At 39.2% G+C, this 17,138-nt stretch overlaps 2 protein-coding genes across 3 annotated transcripts; both read right to left on the bottom strand.

Annotated features, from left to right (window-relative positions):
* Positions 1-484: 484 nt before the first annotated feature.
* Positions 485-4,867, bottom strand: LOC105056666 (uncharacterized). Its single transcript, XM_010938951.4, has 5 exons — positions 4,328-4,867; positions 3,692-4,247; positions 2,722-3,202; positions 2,518-2,599; positions 485-1,193 (listed from the first exon to the last, which is right to left on the bottom strand). The coding sequence occupies exons 1-5, from the start codon at positions 4,466-4,468 to the stop codon at positions 972-974; spliced, it is 1,482 nt and encodes a 493-aa protein (XP_010937253.1). The 5' UTR covers positions 4,469-4,867; the 3' UTR covers positions 485-971.
* A 1,049-nt stretch (positions 4,868-5,916) lies between these two features.
* On the bottom strand, positions 5,917-12,908 carry LOC105056665 (DNA repair protein RAD51 homolog). 2 transcript variants are annotated; one of them, XM_019854389.3, is made up of 10 exons: positions 12,150-12,908; positions 11,965-12,062; positions 9,164-9,308; positions 8,940-9,050; positions 8,722-8,813; positions 8,228-8,322; positions 8,034-8,147; positions 6,805-6,934; positions 6,443-6,564; positions 5,917-6,356 (listed from the first exon to the last, which is right to left on the bottom strand). In XM_019854389.3, the coding sequence occupies exons 2-10, from the start codon at positions 12,058-12,060 to the stop codon at positions 6,233-6,235; spliced, it is 1,029 nt and encodes a 342-aa protein (XP_019709948.1). In that variant the 5' UTR covers positions 12,061-12,062; positions 12,150-12,908; the 3' UTR covers positions 5,917-6,232. The 2 variants fall into 2 exon arrangements, with proteins under 2 accessions (XP_019709948.1, XP_010937252.1); XM_010938950.4 differs by having other exon boundaries at positions 11,965-12,906.
* Between the last annotated feature and the right edge of the window lie 4,230 nt (positions 12,909-17,138).

The following is a 17,138-nucleotide window of genomic DNA, read 5'->3' as shown; positions in this document are numbered from 1 at the left end:
ATTCCATTTACAATATGTGGATAACCCTCCAAAAGTTATTATAAAGACCATCATCTCAGTTCTGTGGGTGACCAGTATCAAAGAGAACTATGACAATGATCCGTCCCAACCAAAATGCAATGATTGAAAAGAAGAGAAATATCCCAAGATCTGCTGTTCCACTAATTGAGGGATCGAGATAGTGACTCATAGTACAAATAAGACATGATAAACATTTCATTATAATGTTTAGTAGTTAAAAAAATAACACATAAGATAGAGAGACTAAAATTTCAGCTGATATATCAGTATACTATTACCTATTAACTCAAGATATGTTAATTTAGATAGCCAAAAACCTAAAGGATGTCATTTCATAAAACAATGCTAACCGATATCTTCCTAAAGTTAAACCTAATGGCCTAAAAGTCAGAAAAATAAACCAAATGGCCTAAAGTTGACAGGTCTCACAACAGTGACAAATCCCTGTGTGCAAATTTAGTTCCATTAGATAAAGAATCTTTGAGCCCTGTTCCTTTGATGACAGGAAGAAACCTAATGCCTGATCACACAGCCTTGTGTTGTTTATCACAATGTACAAACTAGCAAGGTAGCAAGGTGGATCTAACCTATCAAAACGAAGGAGTTAGCATGAGTTGCCTAGTTTGTACATTCTTGCCTGGCTTAATGATCTTAATCGCAATGGAAGAAATTTAGTTCATTAAAATAATAAGATCTCCCACAACAGTTCCCCTTGTCACACTCTTTATCAAAGAAATGTCATTGCCAATGGAAATGGCAAGTTGGCAACACCTTTGACTGTGACTACTAAAAATCATCAATTCTCTCTTCCTCATCAGGCTTAAAAAGCACATAAATTCAGTCATGACTTGGATCCTTTTGCTACCTCCTTATTCTCTGGAGACAACTAAGGAAAAGAAGAGTGTTCCTTCTGGGTTTTGGAAGAGAGGAAATAGTTTACTCAGTTTGCCTTACAGGGAGTTGTTGCAGGGAAAACAGCCACAAGATGTGCGGCCAGAGAAATGAGAGCTGGGCTGTGACTTCATCTTTTTTGCTTGCTCAGAGGCTTTTTGTAACTGCTGTGAATGCTGCAGCTGGGCTGCTGCTCTCCATTCCTCAGCTCTCCTATGAACAATCCCCATTCTTTTCATCAGCTTCTCTTCCAAAGTAGATCTCATCTTCTGTATCTTCACCTACAGACATAAAAAAGCAATTCGTACTATAAGATAGGTAGGATCCAATTGCACAGTGTATCAATGAGAAATCATTGTTTCTGTAGACCACCAATATAAAAGAAAAGACAAGATTGGTTTGTCTAAGTGACACCATCACTTTGCCATATTCCTAGTGCAAATAGTTCAGCAGTCCATGTTTTTTTTCCATTCTACCATGAACATTTGTCATATGAAAATATCTACCATTACAAACATCATATTATTTGATATTATCCACCAGCTTGATACACTACACTGAGCTACGCTATGGAGGAAGGAAAGCGGAGTTGCTAGGTTTACTTTCTTTAAGAACAGCATAAATCGCTGGCATCTTGAAGGGAAAGGCGACAAACGACTGAGTCATACCAAAGAAGCATATGTGATATTCTCATACCAAGACCCTTCACATGGCTTACTAGTGCCAAAAGAATCTCATTGACTTTGGAGAACAACACTTCAAATATAATGTTTTATAAAAGGGATAGTGTTAATCTGAAAGAAGCTAGAGAGAGTTTTAATAAGTAGATGTGAGTTGGAGGGAAATGGAGGCAAAAACAAACAAGAGGAAAATGGAGAGAGAGCATAGAGATAGGTAGAGGCTCGAGGAAGTTAAAAAACCAACATGCTTCCCAGCTCTCAAAATAATTCAAAGCTACACGCAGATATCCAGCCAAAAGACACTGCAGAAGGGATAAAAGAATACGGTTACAGTACTACAGTAGTAAACAGAAGTAGACCCTCCATCCTGTACTCAAACTATTCAAATAGAACTAGATGGAGATTTGTGTCGTTTTGGAATAGACAGAGCACCACCCTATATTTCGTCCAATTCCATATTCAAAATTCATCATGGGTGGAAAGGTCCATGATCAAATGTAAAGAAACCACTGGTCTCGTAGGATTGGAAGAACAAGTATGCTTGAAAAGTATTAGTCGCAATAACATAAAATGTCCCTAAAAGTCGATAAGATTTGTCATGCCCCAAATCCACCACCTCGATTAACACATGACAGGCCTTGCATGTTCTCTAGAGCTATACTCTATGGAATGCGATAGGCCTTGCGTGTTCTCTAGAGCTGTACTCTATGGAATGTGCTATATTCTATAGAATGTGCGGCTGTGTCACATGCCAACCCAGGTGGTAGATTTGGAGTATGATAAGATTTTTCTCCATGCATTAATAATTACTCTAAGCCAAAAGATAGTCTCTAAGTAAGGAGGGAAACTTCAAAATGTTAAAACTTTAAGATAAGTTAGTAGGAGGCATAGTCATTAAAAGAATGACAGATTTCCATCATGTTACCTCCAACTTTCTAGACTCTGCTTCTGCTTTAGCACTCTGAAGGCTTACCCAGGCCTGAATTTTTGCTTCTTCTCTCTGATATCTGGAAAACAGGCAAGGAAAAGAACATAGCATGATGCTGGGAAATAGGATTTGAAAATAAGAAGAATACAAGATGTTGCATTCTAAAACTTGATTATTCTAAATTTTGTTTAAGCGATCTACCTGATGCAGCTCTTGTTCTTTTCCTCCTCTTCCCATGTCGAAGCTCTGGATTCGGCAATGCTCTGCCTACCACCACTTATCTCGGAATGCCTCAAACTCTTTGACACCTCCTCTTCCTCCTCTTCTCTCGAGCTCCAAGTAGCAACCATGGAATCATACTGAGCACTGAGCTCAAGCTTTGCAAAGTGGCAGTCCTTGAGCTCAGAGATATCAATGCTGGTGTTACAAGGCACCAAAGAGCCAGACGTGTTAGCTGGAGTGTTGTGTCTTGCTGGTGAATAGCTCTTAATAGGAGTGTGGCATCTCGATGTGGTCGAGCTACCTAAAGGAGTCATCTCCGTTCCAACATCTCTCCGACGAACCTCAGAAGCTACCTCAGTCGCCGCATCTTTCATGGTTTCACAGAAAAGAAAGCTTTCCTTTGTGGGCTCCGAGTATCGAAAGTTGGGGAGGATTGGTTCCACATTGTCCGTAAACTTATCTGCATGAAATTTTGCAGAAGGTTACAAAAACCATTGGAGATCAAAGGATCCAGTGGGGAAAATAAGAATCCTTAAGTAAAACTAATTACATTCACTGGGTACTATGACTAACATGGGATATATGGAGAGAGGTAGGGAGAGGGAGAGAGGAAGAAAAACAAAGTTTAAACAGTTTGAGATAGCAATAGAAGCTTTCATCATTTTCTCCTATAACTCTATGAGAAAAGATCGTGCAAATGATAGTAAAGAGGTGAGATGACATAGTGATACAAAATTCGCAACACATTTTCATTAATCTCGTTAGCAGAAAAGAGTATGCAAAGTGAGCAATGGGAGAGGTGGGAAAGGGGGAAATCAAGAACAAGGATTCCGTTCCTTATAAGCAACCATGTAGACTAAAGCACATTTTTAAGCTCCATTGGCCTAAAAGGAAAATGTGAAATTAAGTAAAGCTAGGAGTTGGAAAAGCGAGGTTTGTTTGTATCAACCTTTCAAAAGCACATCTGATGATGCTCCATGGAAAGCTGCATTTGGATCCAGAGGCATCACCGTCCCATAAAAGCTTGGGACAGGGGCAGTCAGGGTCTTCTCCTCACTAAGCCTTGGCTTCTCATAAAAGGCATCACCTTTCTGGTGAAAGACATCATTTTGCCTGGAAACTCTTGATGGTTCTGATGGCTTAAACCCATGGGCAGGCGATTCATGGCGGGAGCTATTGATCAACCACTTCTCTGCATCATCCCACTTGGAAGGAATGCTTTTCCTGGAGAGGTAACCAGGACTAAAGCTAAATACTGGCCTGCCAGGAGTGGAAGGAGTCTCCAATCTTCTCTGCCCCACTGAGCTCATCCCTTCTCTCTTCCTCTGAGCTGAGACCTCGAGGAAGCCTCTGCAATCACTGCTGCTCTTGGTAGTCACCGGGAAGGCCTTCACAAATTCTGAAGTCTCCTTAAGGTTGAGCTTGCAGAGAGGATCAGAGAAGGTGTCTGCAAAAGGATTATCTTTGCTGGTGCAGTAAAAGCTCGAGTCACCTTCGAAAGAATCCTGAGGAAAAAAAAAATTAAAAGAATCAATTAGCCAGTGCCTTGAGAACAAGTTGAAGAGAGAAAAGGTGAGACCTTTACCATCTTGGAAGGTGGGAAAACGGATGAAGCATGCAGATATGTTGGGGTCTTGAGGTCCATGGGGGAGAGGCTGGAGGTGACCAATGATTTTGGGCTGGAGGAATCTCTGGTTTCTTCACTTGCCTTCCTGAGTTGAATCATGCTTTCAGGTAAAAGCTTAGTTTCTTTCTAACTCCCTCCCTCTCTCTTTCCCCCTGGGAAAATGCCAGGCTTTGGCGGATGAGAACAAAAGAGCTTCTTCTGAATTGTGAGCCAGGTGGTGGAAGGCATTGAGAAACCACCTTCAAAAGTTTAGTGGAAATGGAATGCTTCTGTGGAGCTGATAGAACTCTGGAAGCAGCAACAGCAGCGGCAGCGAGGTGAACAAGAGCTTACATCAAGCTAGGAAGCTTTGGGAGGTAACGAGCGCACGAAGCGTTTTCCATAATATAATCATGCAACTGATTCGAGAAGGGCAGGGATCAACATCAGTTTGCACAGATGTAGAGAAGAGTAATGTAGTGTGAACTCATGTAACAAACATGGATCCCGTAATCCAGCCTTTTGGATGAGTCCCTTGAGTTTGCACAGTGTGGTGACAAGAAGAAGAAGTGGCTTCCAAGGAGGTAATTTTATTTAATCTCCCGAGTCCTCAGAGTCCATAAGTGAGACGTCCAATGTGTTCGCAAGGTCCAAGAAGGCAGCAGCAGGGACTGCCTGCTGAGTTTGCCCTTTTGAACGTGGATGTGACAACCGAACCCAGATATTATGTCCTTTCTGGATTGGAGTGCATTTAGTTACAAGGAGCCTGCTTCCTTACTTCATACTAGTGTTGACTCTAATGAATGAGCCACTTTCGTTTTCACAACACAAAAATAAATTATAAGAGAGGCATTAGGAGATTATTGGAAATCTAGGAACATATCAAAGAAAAGTGTTTCTTCATGGTTCCTGAACATTTTGAGATTATTGGGAATCTAGGAAGTCACAACCATAGCCAGTAACAGCATGATCTTCAAAAGTGGTCTTTAACTTGTTTGTTCCGTGGTCTTTAACTTATTTTTACACCAGTAAAAATGATATTGTATGAAAGTTTGCGATGGACTGCAGTTTCCCTGCTAGGAAAAATAAAAGGCGCAGTGAAGCCTTTTACAATTTTTTTTTTTTTTAAATAAATTTACACCCTTCCTGAGAGCATTAGATCTTTTTGTATTATAAAGTACTATATAGCGCTCAACGACAGACGGTTATTTGCAAAGGGTAGGCTATGCTGGAAACTAGGTTGTACGTACAAAACAACACTTTAGCTCATGATAGTAAGCTTTGCTGTGTATAGGGTGGGGACCATCCAAGATATAAATGACAGCCTTTTTTCCTTCAATAGAGTCACGACACCTCTAGAAAGCCCAATAGGTTCGAGATGAAAGAGACCTGGTAAGTAGAAATCAGGAGTTTTCGGTAACAAAGCTCTTACTGGTGTTGCTTGATGCGCTGTGACATCTTACACCAAAATAGTATTTGTTCAGAATATGAATATTACTAAAATCAAATTCCAAAATCGATCATTCATCAATACAAATTTTAAGCTAAATGTCTGCAATGACACAATATAAATGGAGGATTAGCCTTCTCATCAATAGGAACATGACAACAAGGAGGAAAGTACAGTTTACAAAAGAGCAGAAGGCATCGAAGATATTCATACAGAAATTACAGTCCAAATGTCATAGATACTCATATCAACCCATGAAAGGCTCATCCCATACCTTCACATTTACAGGCTTTTTGTATTTGGGACAGAGTTGAATGAATTTAAGCTGCTGCTAGTTGGCCAACTAACCAGCAGGCCCAAAATAGATATGTGCATTAGCGCACATTGAATTCGATGAGTCCAGTGAGGTACGGCTAAGATGATTCTTGCACCGGTCAATCCTTTACATCCGTAACACCATCAGAAGAAATCTGGAATCGGGCTTCCGCTTCAGCCAAACATGGTGAACTAATTACTTTACAAATGCGCTCCTCTCCCCTTCCTTTGCGAAGAGCAAGCCTGGCATACATGACAACAAAAAACTCAAGGGATACACGATAAAAGGTTCAAGGGAGAAAGTTTATGAATTCATCTCAGTGAAGGACCTTGTTGTAGAAGCATGTGCCATGATGTTCCCACCAATAGGCTTGATTTGAGGCCCAGCAAATATCGCAGAACCATCAACTTGAGCAACAACTTGATTGGTGATAACTACAGCAACACCAAACTACATCCAGAAATAAAATTGAAGCAAATGAACATCCAGAAATAAAATAAGTTGCTCCTAAAGCCCTGCTGGTGAGTTCATTGAATGTACTAACGCTGATGATACATTCTGCCTTGATATCTAACCTAATTGTTAATTTTGAGATTACGCAAAGCCTTGAATTGAAAAAATGATCCCCTCCCACGACAAACCCCCCATGGGAACCCCAAAAAAAATGGGAAAAAGACTTATAACTATTACCTCATCTGCCAGCTTCTGAAGGCTCCTCAAAAACTTTGCAAGATGCATTTGCCTCGCTGACAGTTCTCCCCTTCCAGAAAAATCTGTTCTGTAAAGAGCTGTAGCACTGTCCACTATCATAAGAGCAAACCTATGAAGCACAAGTCCCAATTAGTGATATCCAAAAATTATTTTAGATGTTATGTTTTAGGTCAGATAAATGGAACTACTTTTCAAAGTTGAAATGATATGTGAAGTAAAAGAATCTTCAAACTATTCAGAAGGAAGGCAAATATGATAGGATAAATTGATAACTAGTAGCTTGCTAATATAAAGATAATAGAATATATAGATATATAATACACAACAATTAATTTTCTCCAATCCAGATGACTCAAAGATGAATATGTTCCTGCATTTTGAAATCTGCAATCCAATTTATAAACAACAGAAGCAACATTTGAATGTGATACAATATTTATATAAAAAAATTCCATGACATCACATGCGAGCTAGCATTTAGCAATTCCTTATGGTTATTGTTGCCAGATGGTCCTAGAAGTCATCTAAAGCATTGCAATAATCTAAATACATATAGTATCCAGCATATTACCTATGCAATCTTCATCACTATTGACAGCTATTGGCTGCTATCTGCACAACCACTTCACTTCTCAAAATCCTCCTGTGAAATAAGTGGCTCGCAACCGAGCATTTTGGAAAGCAATGACTATCTTACAATTTAACTATTCAACCATATAAACTGCGCATTCTACATGCAGAGTAAGCACATGATGGGTATGTTCAATTAAATATTCCAGAATAGCCTTTACCTTTATATTTCTATAAGAGTTGATTAGCTATGTATTCCCTTCAGAAAAATATGTGATGGTTTCTGAATACTAGATAACTTATTCAAGGATAATTTGATACCTAGGAACATAATGAGTTATTTATTGTCAAAAAATTTGATGAAGGGAAGAAAGAGGGGAAAATGTGCTGATGGCATCTAATGTTTGAAAAGAGTAGTATTATATATCAAAATGGGAAGCAATATCATGGTTGTTTAATGAAAAAGAAACTCTACAAGCATATCAGATGAAATAGATTTATGAATTAGTATTGAATGTTTGAGCCTGAATTATTCAAGCTGTATGTGAAGACAATATATGGGAATGCAAGTGTTAAGGCAATATATAAGTAGGTCACATTGTCACAGAACAATTGAGTAGACCAGGAGATGGACTTGCCTGGTCTCCACCATCATTGAAGCTGCTTCCAGCAATAGCCTTGATTGATGATCGGTATTATATGCTCTAGCATAAGCTACATTCTCTAGAACATCAGCACCATTCAATCCAAACCTGTGAATGTTGAGCATATACTCATGTTAGTAATCTAACATCAATCACTGACTATATTACTCTAATGACATCAACAATACCTATCTGCAATCTGCAGGAGTCTTTGTGGCCTGAAGGTGCCCTCTGCATCAATATACATTGCCTTCCCTTCACCACCACCTTGATCCAATGGGAGCTGAAATATAAAATTGACAATATTAGAACATATATTCTCAGTCACACACACGCACATACACAGAGAATGATTAGAACACCAGTTTGAAAAAATAGCATCTAAAGAACAAAAGGAAAAAAAATTAAGCACTTTAAAATGCTACCGAGTAAGAGGTGCACGGGTCCAAGTTTTAAGAAGCTCTCTCATCTTTGTTTTTAACCATGGCTCATATACATGGACTCTAAAATCTTAATACATTTTGATTAGGTTATTGAGTCTAACATCACATATTTTAATTAGACACCAGCACGCAAACCGAGATAAATTAGAGTTAGCATGGAAAATGAATGAGTGCATCAAAAATAAAATGTCAAGAACACATATCACTGAGACCACATTTAGCGAGGAAAGAGCTCTTACCTGACAAGTGACACAAAGAGTGTGGCACAGCTGGGTCTTTCCAGAGCGAAATTCACCATATATTTCAGTAATGGACCCTGTTTCAATGCCCCCTGTTCACAGAAAACTGTTTAAGTTAAAGAAAATACCAAGTAGTATTCCTAACAATTTATCAGCATCCTCAGCTACTCTTTCCCATAGAAGAACTCTAGAATTTATCACTAAAAAAAAAAAAATACCCTCCAAGATCTTGTCAAGCTCTCTTGAGCCAGATGTGATTTGAATGATTTCAAGCCTTTGTGCATGAAGCTGGCTAGCACTGGTAAAGCCCAAGGGAACCAGCTTTGAAGCTGTCAAAACATGACCCACAATTATTTCTATTTTTTTATTGATGATGTAACTCATTTGTAAGACAAAATTATGCAATTACAAAAAAATAACACGGAAGAGAAAGATAGTATACCTGCTTCAATGATCTTGTCAACTTTTGCCTCACTAATCCCTTTAATATGCAAGAGATCTTTTCTTGGTGAATATGCAACAGATTCCACAGTACAGAGGCCAGCATCCTTCAGCTTTTTTACATCAAGGGCAGCTATCCCAGATGCCTAGTTAATACATAATGATAAGATGAATAAATACAGCCACCAATAGGGACCAAAATACTGAACAATGACCAATTTTTTAATCATCAGGTCGAATCTTCATATGGCATGAACATCAGAATGAGTGAGACTGCATACACAACAATTAACATCACAAACTAATGCAGCTTTGAGACCCTTCCACTCCAGATACTAAGGATCAGATTGGTTATGTTCTCCTGTTATATAAATGGTCTATATGAGGCAAGACAGGTTTCTCCTATTGTTTCCAGAACATAAGGATAACAAGAAGGCTACTCAGATGGGCGGAAGATGGACTTATGAAGCACAGCTACAGCAGGACAGCAATGGGGATTTTCCTATTCTTACCATGTAAAACTATAATAGAATTTACACTGTAATAAAAGAATTCTAGCACCATGTATCCAGCACCAATTGGAAATCTAAAGAGATTTTATCTTTGCATGAAGAACTAGGGCTTTCATGTCTATTTAAGCTAGTATAACCTCTGATACATCATATAATATTTCTTAATACTAACCAGATTCTAACATTGTTCGATGCCTAAAGTTAATATGTTTAATTGCATAATAACACAAAATATTTGCATTAGCTGAAATGAAGCTGAGTCTTGGTGTGAAGGTAAGGTTGCTCCAGAGTAACCTGAGTGTCACGGGTTCCAAACACAGAAATAGCCTCCCCGCAAAAAGAGGTAAGGCTACTGACCCTCTCTAAACCCTATAATGGCAGGAGTCCTGTGCACAAGGCCACCCTTTTTACTTCCACTGGCTGAAATATTCAGTACGGTTACTAAATTGACTTGGTTATAGATTTACTGAAGATGCTATTTTCTATGTTGGTTATAGGAACTACTTGATGTAGGGCAATTTCAGTAGATATATACTGTCTTTGATTATGAGTAAGTAGCCCCCGCACCAACAGCAGTTGCAAAAGGTTAGCAAAGTAACCATGTAACTGAACTTGCTGAATACTGTATAAATGCAGGACTTGTCGCCAAAATGACCACAGGTAAAGTTGCAGATCAAGGCTAAATTAACAATGATGGTGTTGCATGATTTAGGTATTATTACAAGTCTCTTGCAATTGACAAAATGCTATACGTTGAATTACATTACCAGCTACAAATGCAACCAAATAACAGCATATAACTGCAGTTGCTGCAATCCAAGCAACAAACCCTCCTACACAAAGTTCATTGCAAACCAAACGAGCCCCAAATGCACAGCTATTCTACTGTGCATTTCTCAGTTTGAAATGAATATAAATTTTTCCTGATGCATATCATTTCAGAATACTCAGAATTTGGCAATGCCAAACAATCAGAAGAGCTTGAGCTATGGACACATGCCCAAGTCATATTGCTCAATTCAAATTCAAGAAACAGGATCAACCATACAAAATTTTTAAATTTGGCAGAAACTTTAAGATGAAGTCCAGAAAACATCAGAGGTTAAGAAAAATTGAGAAGGCAGGTGGGGTGGCTCAGGAATATGAGTAGATATAGAAAGATATTGCAATTATCAGCAAATATGGACAGCATTTTTACATTCAAAAAAAAAAAACAAAATACAGTACAGTTACTGCTTAAAATTCACAAATAAATGGAGATGGTTCAATAACTCAATGAAGTCCGCGATTATATAACAATGCAGCTAACCATAAAAGAAATTTAAAAAAATTTAAAAAAATAAAAAAATAAAATAGTTAGACTAGTCCAAACCATATTCACAGATCAACAAATACTTGGAACGAGAAAACCCTATTTCAAGTTTAATAGCAACATCCCATGCAACTAGCAAGAATCTTTTTCAAGTCATTTCAAGGTTAATGATTCCCTTGGGCAAGCTAAAAGCCATTCCACGTGCAACAAATTAGGCCAACCCATTCATACACAACACTAAGCAAGACAGGTGAAATGCTAAAGGACATTAAAGAAAAAAAATAGCCGTAATTATTTGTCCCAATGCAATTGATTGGTGCAATAATTTTTATGTATTCATCAAATCAAAAAAGAATGTTAACTGTCGCACAAAAAGAGGAGTCAAGAAAATGGGGAGAGAAGACTATCGAGACAGAAAAAAAAGAAACCCAAGGGAGCCATAAAGAATCGGATGAAACCCATCAAAACCAATCAAGATCCTTCGGTTTTTGAAACTCTTTTTTATAGCAGACTCGGTATAAAAGATAACCAGTGTAATGAGCTAAAACCTATAGAGTATTGTAAAACAAGAGAAAAGATATGCATATAATCAAGATGCCTGCAGCAAATATAGACCGAAACCCTGAGACATTCTTTTCACGAGATACGGTTTTTCCTGCGAAAGAGAGTGAAAAGAAACCCAACTCGGTCGCCAAAACGGAATGTACCCATCATCATGAGACGAATGGTGGAAAATACAGCATATAAAGATGGGATCTCGATGCCTTGGAAGAGAAATTCCGTTCCAAATGGAGTTAAAAAACTGATCAAAGGGGAAATTGGGAGAGCTCCCTTTGCCCGCGAGCAGTGATAGAGATCAAAATCTAAGAAAAGTGAGATCTTGATAGGATCTGGCATCATTGGTGTAGAAATCTAGGGTTTTTGTTGGGGAAACCCGGGTTTCAGTGAAAGAAAGGGTGGGTTCTTGAGGAGAAATACCTGGAGCTGTTCAATAGGGAAGGGACCGTGCTGCATGTCTTCGATCTCTTGCTGTTCCTCCGCCATTTTCTGGTGTCTCTGCTGCTGCGCCGCCATGGCTGCGGACAGAGCAAGAAAGGGGAGGAGAGAGAAGCGGGAGGAGGGAGGACACGGATTGGAACAATTTTAGGGCGCCAAAATCCTACCCAAGGAGATCTTCGAAATGACTAATCTCGTGTGGTGAACGATGCAGATGAGGCTTCTTGCGGAAGCTACATCCCCATACGTTCAAAATTAGCAAATATAATGTCCCGGCCCTTTTCCCTCCAACATGTTCCATGCGGGGAACGACGTCGTTTTACGATGAGGAGGATAATATTGTTATTAGGGCTAGAAACGAACTAGGTTAGATCGGCTAACATCTTTATCTGAATCTGATCCAAAATAATTTTTTGCATTTCGGATCAAATTTAAATTCTAAAATATTTTAAAATTTAAGATTTGAGTCCATCCAATCGGATCGGCCTAAGCATGAGCCCGAGTCCCAATCCAATCCATCTCGCTCTCCTAATCCTCCTTCGCTCCAACCCCATGTCTCTTCCCCTTTCTCCTTCCGTGCGTTCTATTCTTCCTTTCCCTTCGAGCCTCCATCATGAGTGCCTAACCCAGTGTCACCATCATTGGCACCAGCCTTGCCGGCCTACCACCGCAACCCACCTCGCTGCCTCCTTTATCCCCTTCCTCCTCCTCGAGGCTTTCAACGCCGTTGGGGGTCATGCCCACACCGACTCCCTCCATGGCTTCCTCCTTGACTATAGCTTCCAAATCTTCTCCACCGCCTCCTCAACTACCAATCCACCCCCTTTCATCTCCATCCCTTCTATCCCGATGCCTTCGTCTACCATGCCCGCCACTTCCATCGTGTCGCCGACCCCTTCCATCGCCCCTTCCATGCCCTCATCTTCCTCCCCAACCCCATCAATTCTCTCCCCGATAAGCCCGCCGTTGGCCTCGCCTGTCTCCAAGCTACCTCCTTTCTGAACTTCGTCCTCCCCTATGCCCCCGAGTCCCCCATCTCTGCCTCACCTACATACCACCAGTTTTTCCTCCATCATCATGGACTGCTTCTTCCGCCCCTTCCTCACCAGTATTTTTTTTGACGAAAGATGGGTGTTGACAATGGCCTGGTGCAAGAAGACAAATAACAAGAAAGAACAAGATCGAATTGGAGGGAAGGCAATAGAAATACCTCTCCAGAAGCAACAAATGACGGCGATGGGGGATGGCAAGCTCTCTTTGTCTCTCTCGGCTCTTGACTAGTTCACCTCCATGGATGGGATAAGAATATGATTTGTGACTCGCTTTCCCACTCTCTCACTTCTTTTCTTTGATTAGCTTTGGAGATTTACTCGAGACTACTATAATGGAATGAGAGAAGAAAGGAAGATTATTCCTATGTTTTCATTTATTTTTTCGATGGAGAAATGGTTTCATCCAAGATCGCACCCCAATAAGCAGCATAGTCAATGTTATTTGATGCGTGATGTGAAGGGTTGGAATTTGGGCTCTGGCTAGGGTCGGGCCAAAGGTGTGCCTAGCTAAGCCTAAAAGACAAAGGACCTTTATATTTAAGCCCAAACCCAGTTTGAATCATTGTAAACTTAGCCCAAAGTTTGATCCAAAGTCGGTCCAATCTGAGTCCATTTTTAGCCCTAATTGTTATCAAATTAGCAGGAAACAAAATTGCCTCTTTTTATTCTATGGATTTGGATCTGCATGGGTGGTCATGGATCCGATCAAGACCATGTAGCTATAAATGGATTAGATCAATCTAGGGCATGCTTGATCCTAATTCAACCCAGTCTCGATCTTGGTTCTTGATTTTTGACCCAGACTCAACTCATTGGCCAAATTGATTAGGTCATATCAGACCCAAGAAAAATTTTAGACCCAGTAGGTCATTGGATTGGGTCAAAGTCAAATATCTTTTAGCCCCAATCCAAATTGCTCAAATTTTGGTTGGGATCACAATTTTGCAATTCAAAGGAGGTATTTAGCTATTCTTTTACTGATAAAAATATAATAATTATACTTTACTAAAAAATAATAATTATAATTAAAAATAATATAATATAATATTAATAATATAACTTAAATATATTTTTTTTTAAGTGTAAGTCAAATAAGGCCGGTTCAAGTGAAAAATACAAAACCCCCAACTTGATTTCTAAAATCGAGCCCAATACTCGTTCCCCACTCTATCCATGGGTCTTCAAAAATAGATTGTGATGCGTCTAACAGGTTAAGCCGTAGATTGATCCAGCCTATTTGTAGCTCTATATGTCAAGTCTCTATACAAGTGGATCTAACTAGATCTGACTTGCAAGTAGGTCCAAAACATGTGACCTGAAGTTGAATTAAGGTCAGCCCAAGCTAATTTGGACCTGCCTCATGGTTGCATGGTGGACAAATTAAGCCATCATTTCCAATGTTTAGGATTTAAGATTAAGAATCGGGGCTAGTTTTCATTGCATGTCCAGCCCTTCTCAATCTTTTTTCTATTATCTAAGATACGAGTCATTAGATCAACTAATCTAATGGCTCATGTAACTCTTTTTTGGAATTATATTATGTTAGCCATGTCCCAAACGGGCAAAGTTTAGGCATCTCAAATTCAAGTTGCATCTGGGTAAGTAGGTCCAGGTCAAGATTGAATCGTCATTGCACTAAGCCCATGATAAATTAAGAGCGCATGGTGCGGTATCCAGAGAATACAGATTAAATTGACCCCGGTTGAATTTCTAATAGACAAAATTGATGCTAAAATAAGTTATATGCATGACATGGTCCCTTCTCTCTCCTTCAACATTTTCCTTTCTTTTTTTTTTTTCTGATCTGATTATCTTCCCTCTCTTTGTACTATGGTTTAGTAATATAAATTTATAATGCAACTTGATAAGCTTTCCTGTACATTTATATTATTGATTTTATCGTAAAAGTCAAGCATGATTCAACTATCGAGGATACTCGCCAGTTGGGATGCTAAAGTTTCTTGCATGGGCATTAGACAGATTCAATCCCATTTCCGCCTTGAATTTTGGTCGAGTATTCTTCTGCCTCCCTTTTTTTTTTTTTGGGAATAGGAAAGCATCATTGATTTCATTGAATTTTTTTTGGTAGATTTTTCATTGAATTTAATATCTATGAAGCCAAGTGTGCTTTCCAACATGAGACCACTCATTAGGTAAAAAATTTAATTGCATAAATTATTGTAGCAAGATGTTTCCCTCTTTTGGCTGAAGCAGATGGAAGGGGGGAATGAGTCAATTGTTGGATTGGAGAATTGTGCAAGCATGCCATCAATTATCACTGGAGTAAAGAGGAGAAGATGCTAGATTCGTATGTCTTGAGCTTCAAAAATTTTGATTACTATAATATTATATATAATTTAAAAATAATAAAATATGATTCGATCTGTCAATCTAATCCATATTCGACCCTCCATATGTAAGTTTGGATTTGGAATAAACAGGTTCGAATTATAAACAAACCAATTCGTTTAACCTAAATTGGATTCACATTTCAGAAACCTGATCTATCTAACCCATTTAATATTTAGGTTGAGTCAGATCATATTAATGGACCATTTTAAACGGTCTGAAAGATGTTTTTACAGGAAAAATGAATCATGAATTTCAAACTCCAAAATTTAAATTCTCAACACCCCTTGTCTATCTCGATTCTCATTTCCCACGATCTCACTTGCATATCTACCTCCCACTATAACCCATCATGATTAAGATTTTTTCGCTTACCTTCTTCTCCTCTTGCTTGCATCGTATTCACCCTCTCCAATATCAACAATCCAGCTCTTCTCCCTAATCGCCCTCTCCTCCAACTCAGCAGTCGCTCCTCCGATCTCAAGAATCGATCACCGTCTTACTCCTCTTTCAGCTTCTCTATCACTAACTCAAGTAGCCACCATCGCACTACTGCATCCTCCTTATCCTTCTCGTGGGCCATCTCCGCCAACTCCAAGGCCTCCTTTGCATTTCTCATTGCGCTCTGTAACTCCCTCCTTGAGACCTCCACACTCTATCCCTTCCCATTCCTCTTGCCTACGCAACATTTACCTATTTTCAGCACTAGCAGTCTAGCTCCTCTCCTCAACCTTAGTTGTTGTTGGCAACGACACAATAATGAGGCTGTGGCCTCCGATCCTAACCCTCAACCATCATCTCGCTCCTCCAACTTTTCCATCACTAAATTCCGATAGCCACCACTGTACCACTGCATCCTTCCCATCCTCCTCATCGACCATCTCTGTTGACTCTACGGTGGCCTCCTCTAGTGGATCTGCTTTATCAGACAGCATCGAATCCTTTGTAGAAGTGACAAGAGAGGAAAAAAAGTGAAAAAATATCAGTTAAATGGTTTGGGTTGGGTTGAATTGGATCAGAATAGGTTAATATATTGTCTGTTCGTTAAATATATTAAATAGATCAAATCAGATTATCTATTTATTAAATACGGCAGATTGAGATTATAGATTCTGATTCAGTTAATAAACAAGTCAGATTTAGATTTATCATTTTTTTAGGCAATCCGTATCTACCTTGACCTATTTATGATTGATTCGATCCGATTGCCATCCCTATCTACAATGCTAAAAATTAGAGAATAACAAAGAGAAATTAAAAAGTATTAGAGAAAAATAAAAATTTATTTGAAATAATAGCCAAATGAGAGTTCTCCATTCTTTACAATTTTTGTTTTATACTCCTCTCTCCATGTTCTGCCTTATGTTCGTGTTGTGGTGTAAAGAGGGCTTCTTTAGTTCCACATCAGTTATGAGTCAAAAGGAAGTATGGCTTATATGGATTGGAATATTTTCTTCTCTGTGAAGCATCTTTTGAAGGGCAAAACCGTCAGGCCTCGTACGATAGTGCCAAAGGCTAAAGTGGACAATATCTCATGCATGCGGACACAAAGGCATAAGCCAACCATTCGAGCTATTCGACCCCTTAACCCATGACCGTAATATTGACACCGTCTGTAGGAATACCTCTTGCTCACACATACTCTCTCTTGACTGGGAGGTTATGTTGTGGTGTAGAGAGGATTTTTTTAGTTTCACATCAGTTATGAGTCAAGAGGAAGTATGGCTTATATGGATTGAAACTTTTTCTCTCCTG

Source organism: Elaeis guineensis, chromosome 13 (assembly GCF_000442705.2).
Source record: "Elaeis guineensis isolate ETL-2024a chromosome 13, EG11, whole genome shotgun sequence".
NCBI lineage: Eukaryota > Viridiplantae > Streptophyta > Magnoliopsida > Arecales > Arecaceae > Elaeis > Elaeis guineensis.
This window is presented reverse-complemented; position numbering and strand designations above follow the sequence as displayed.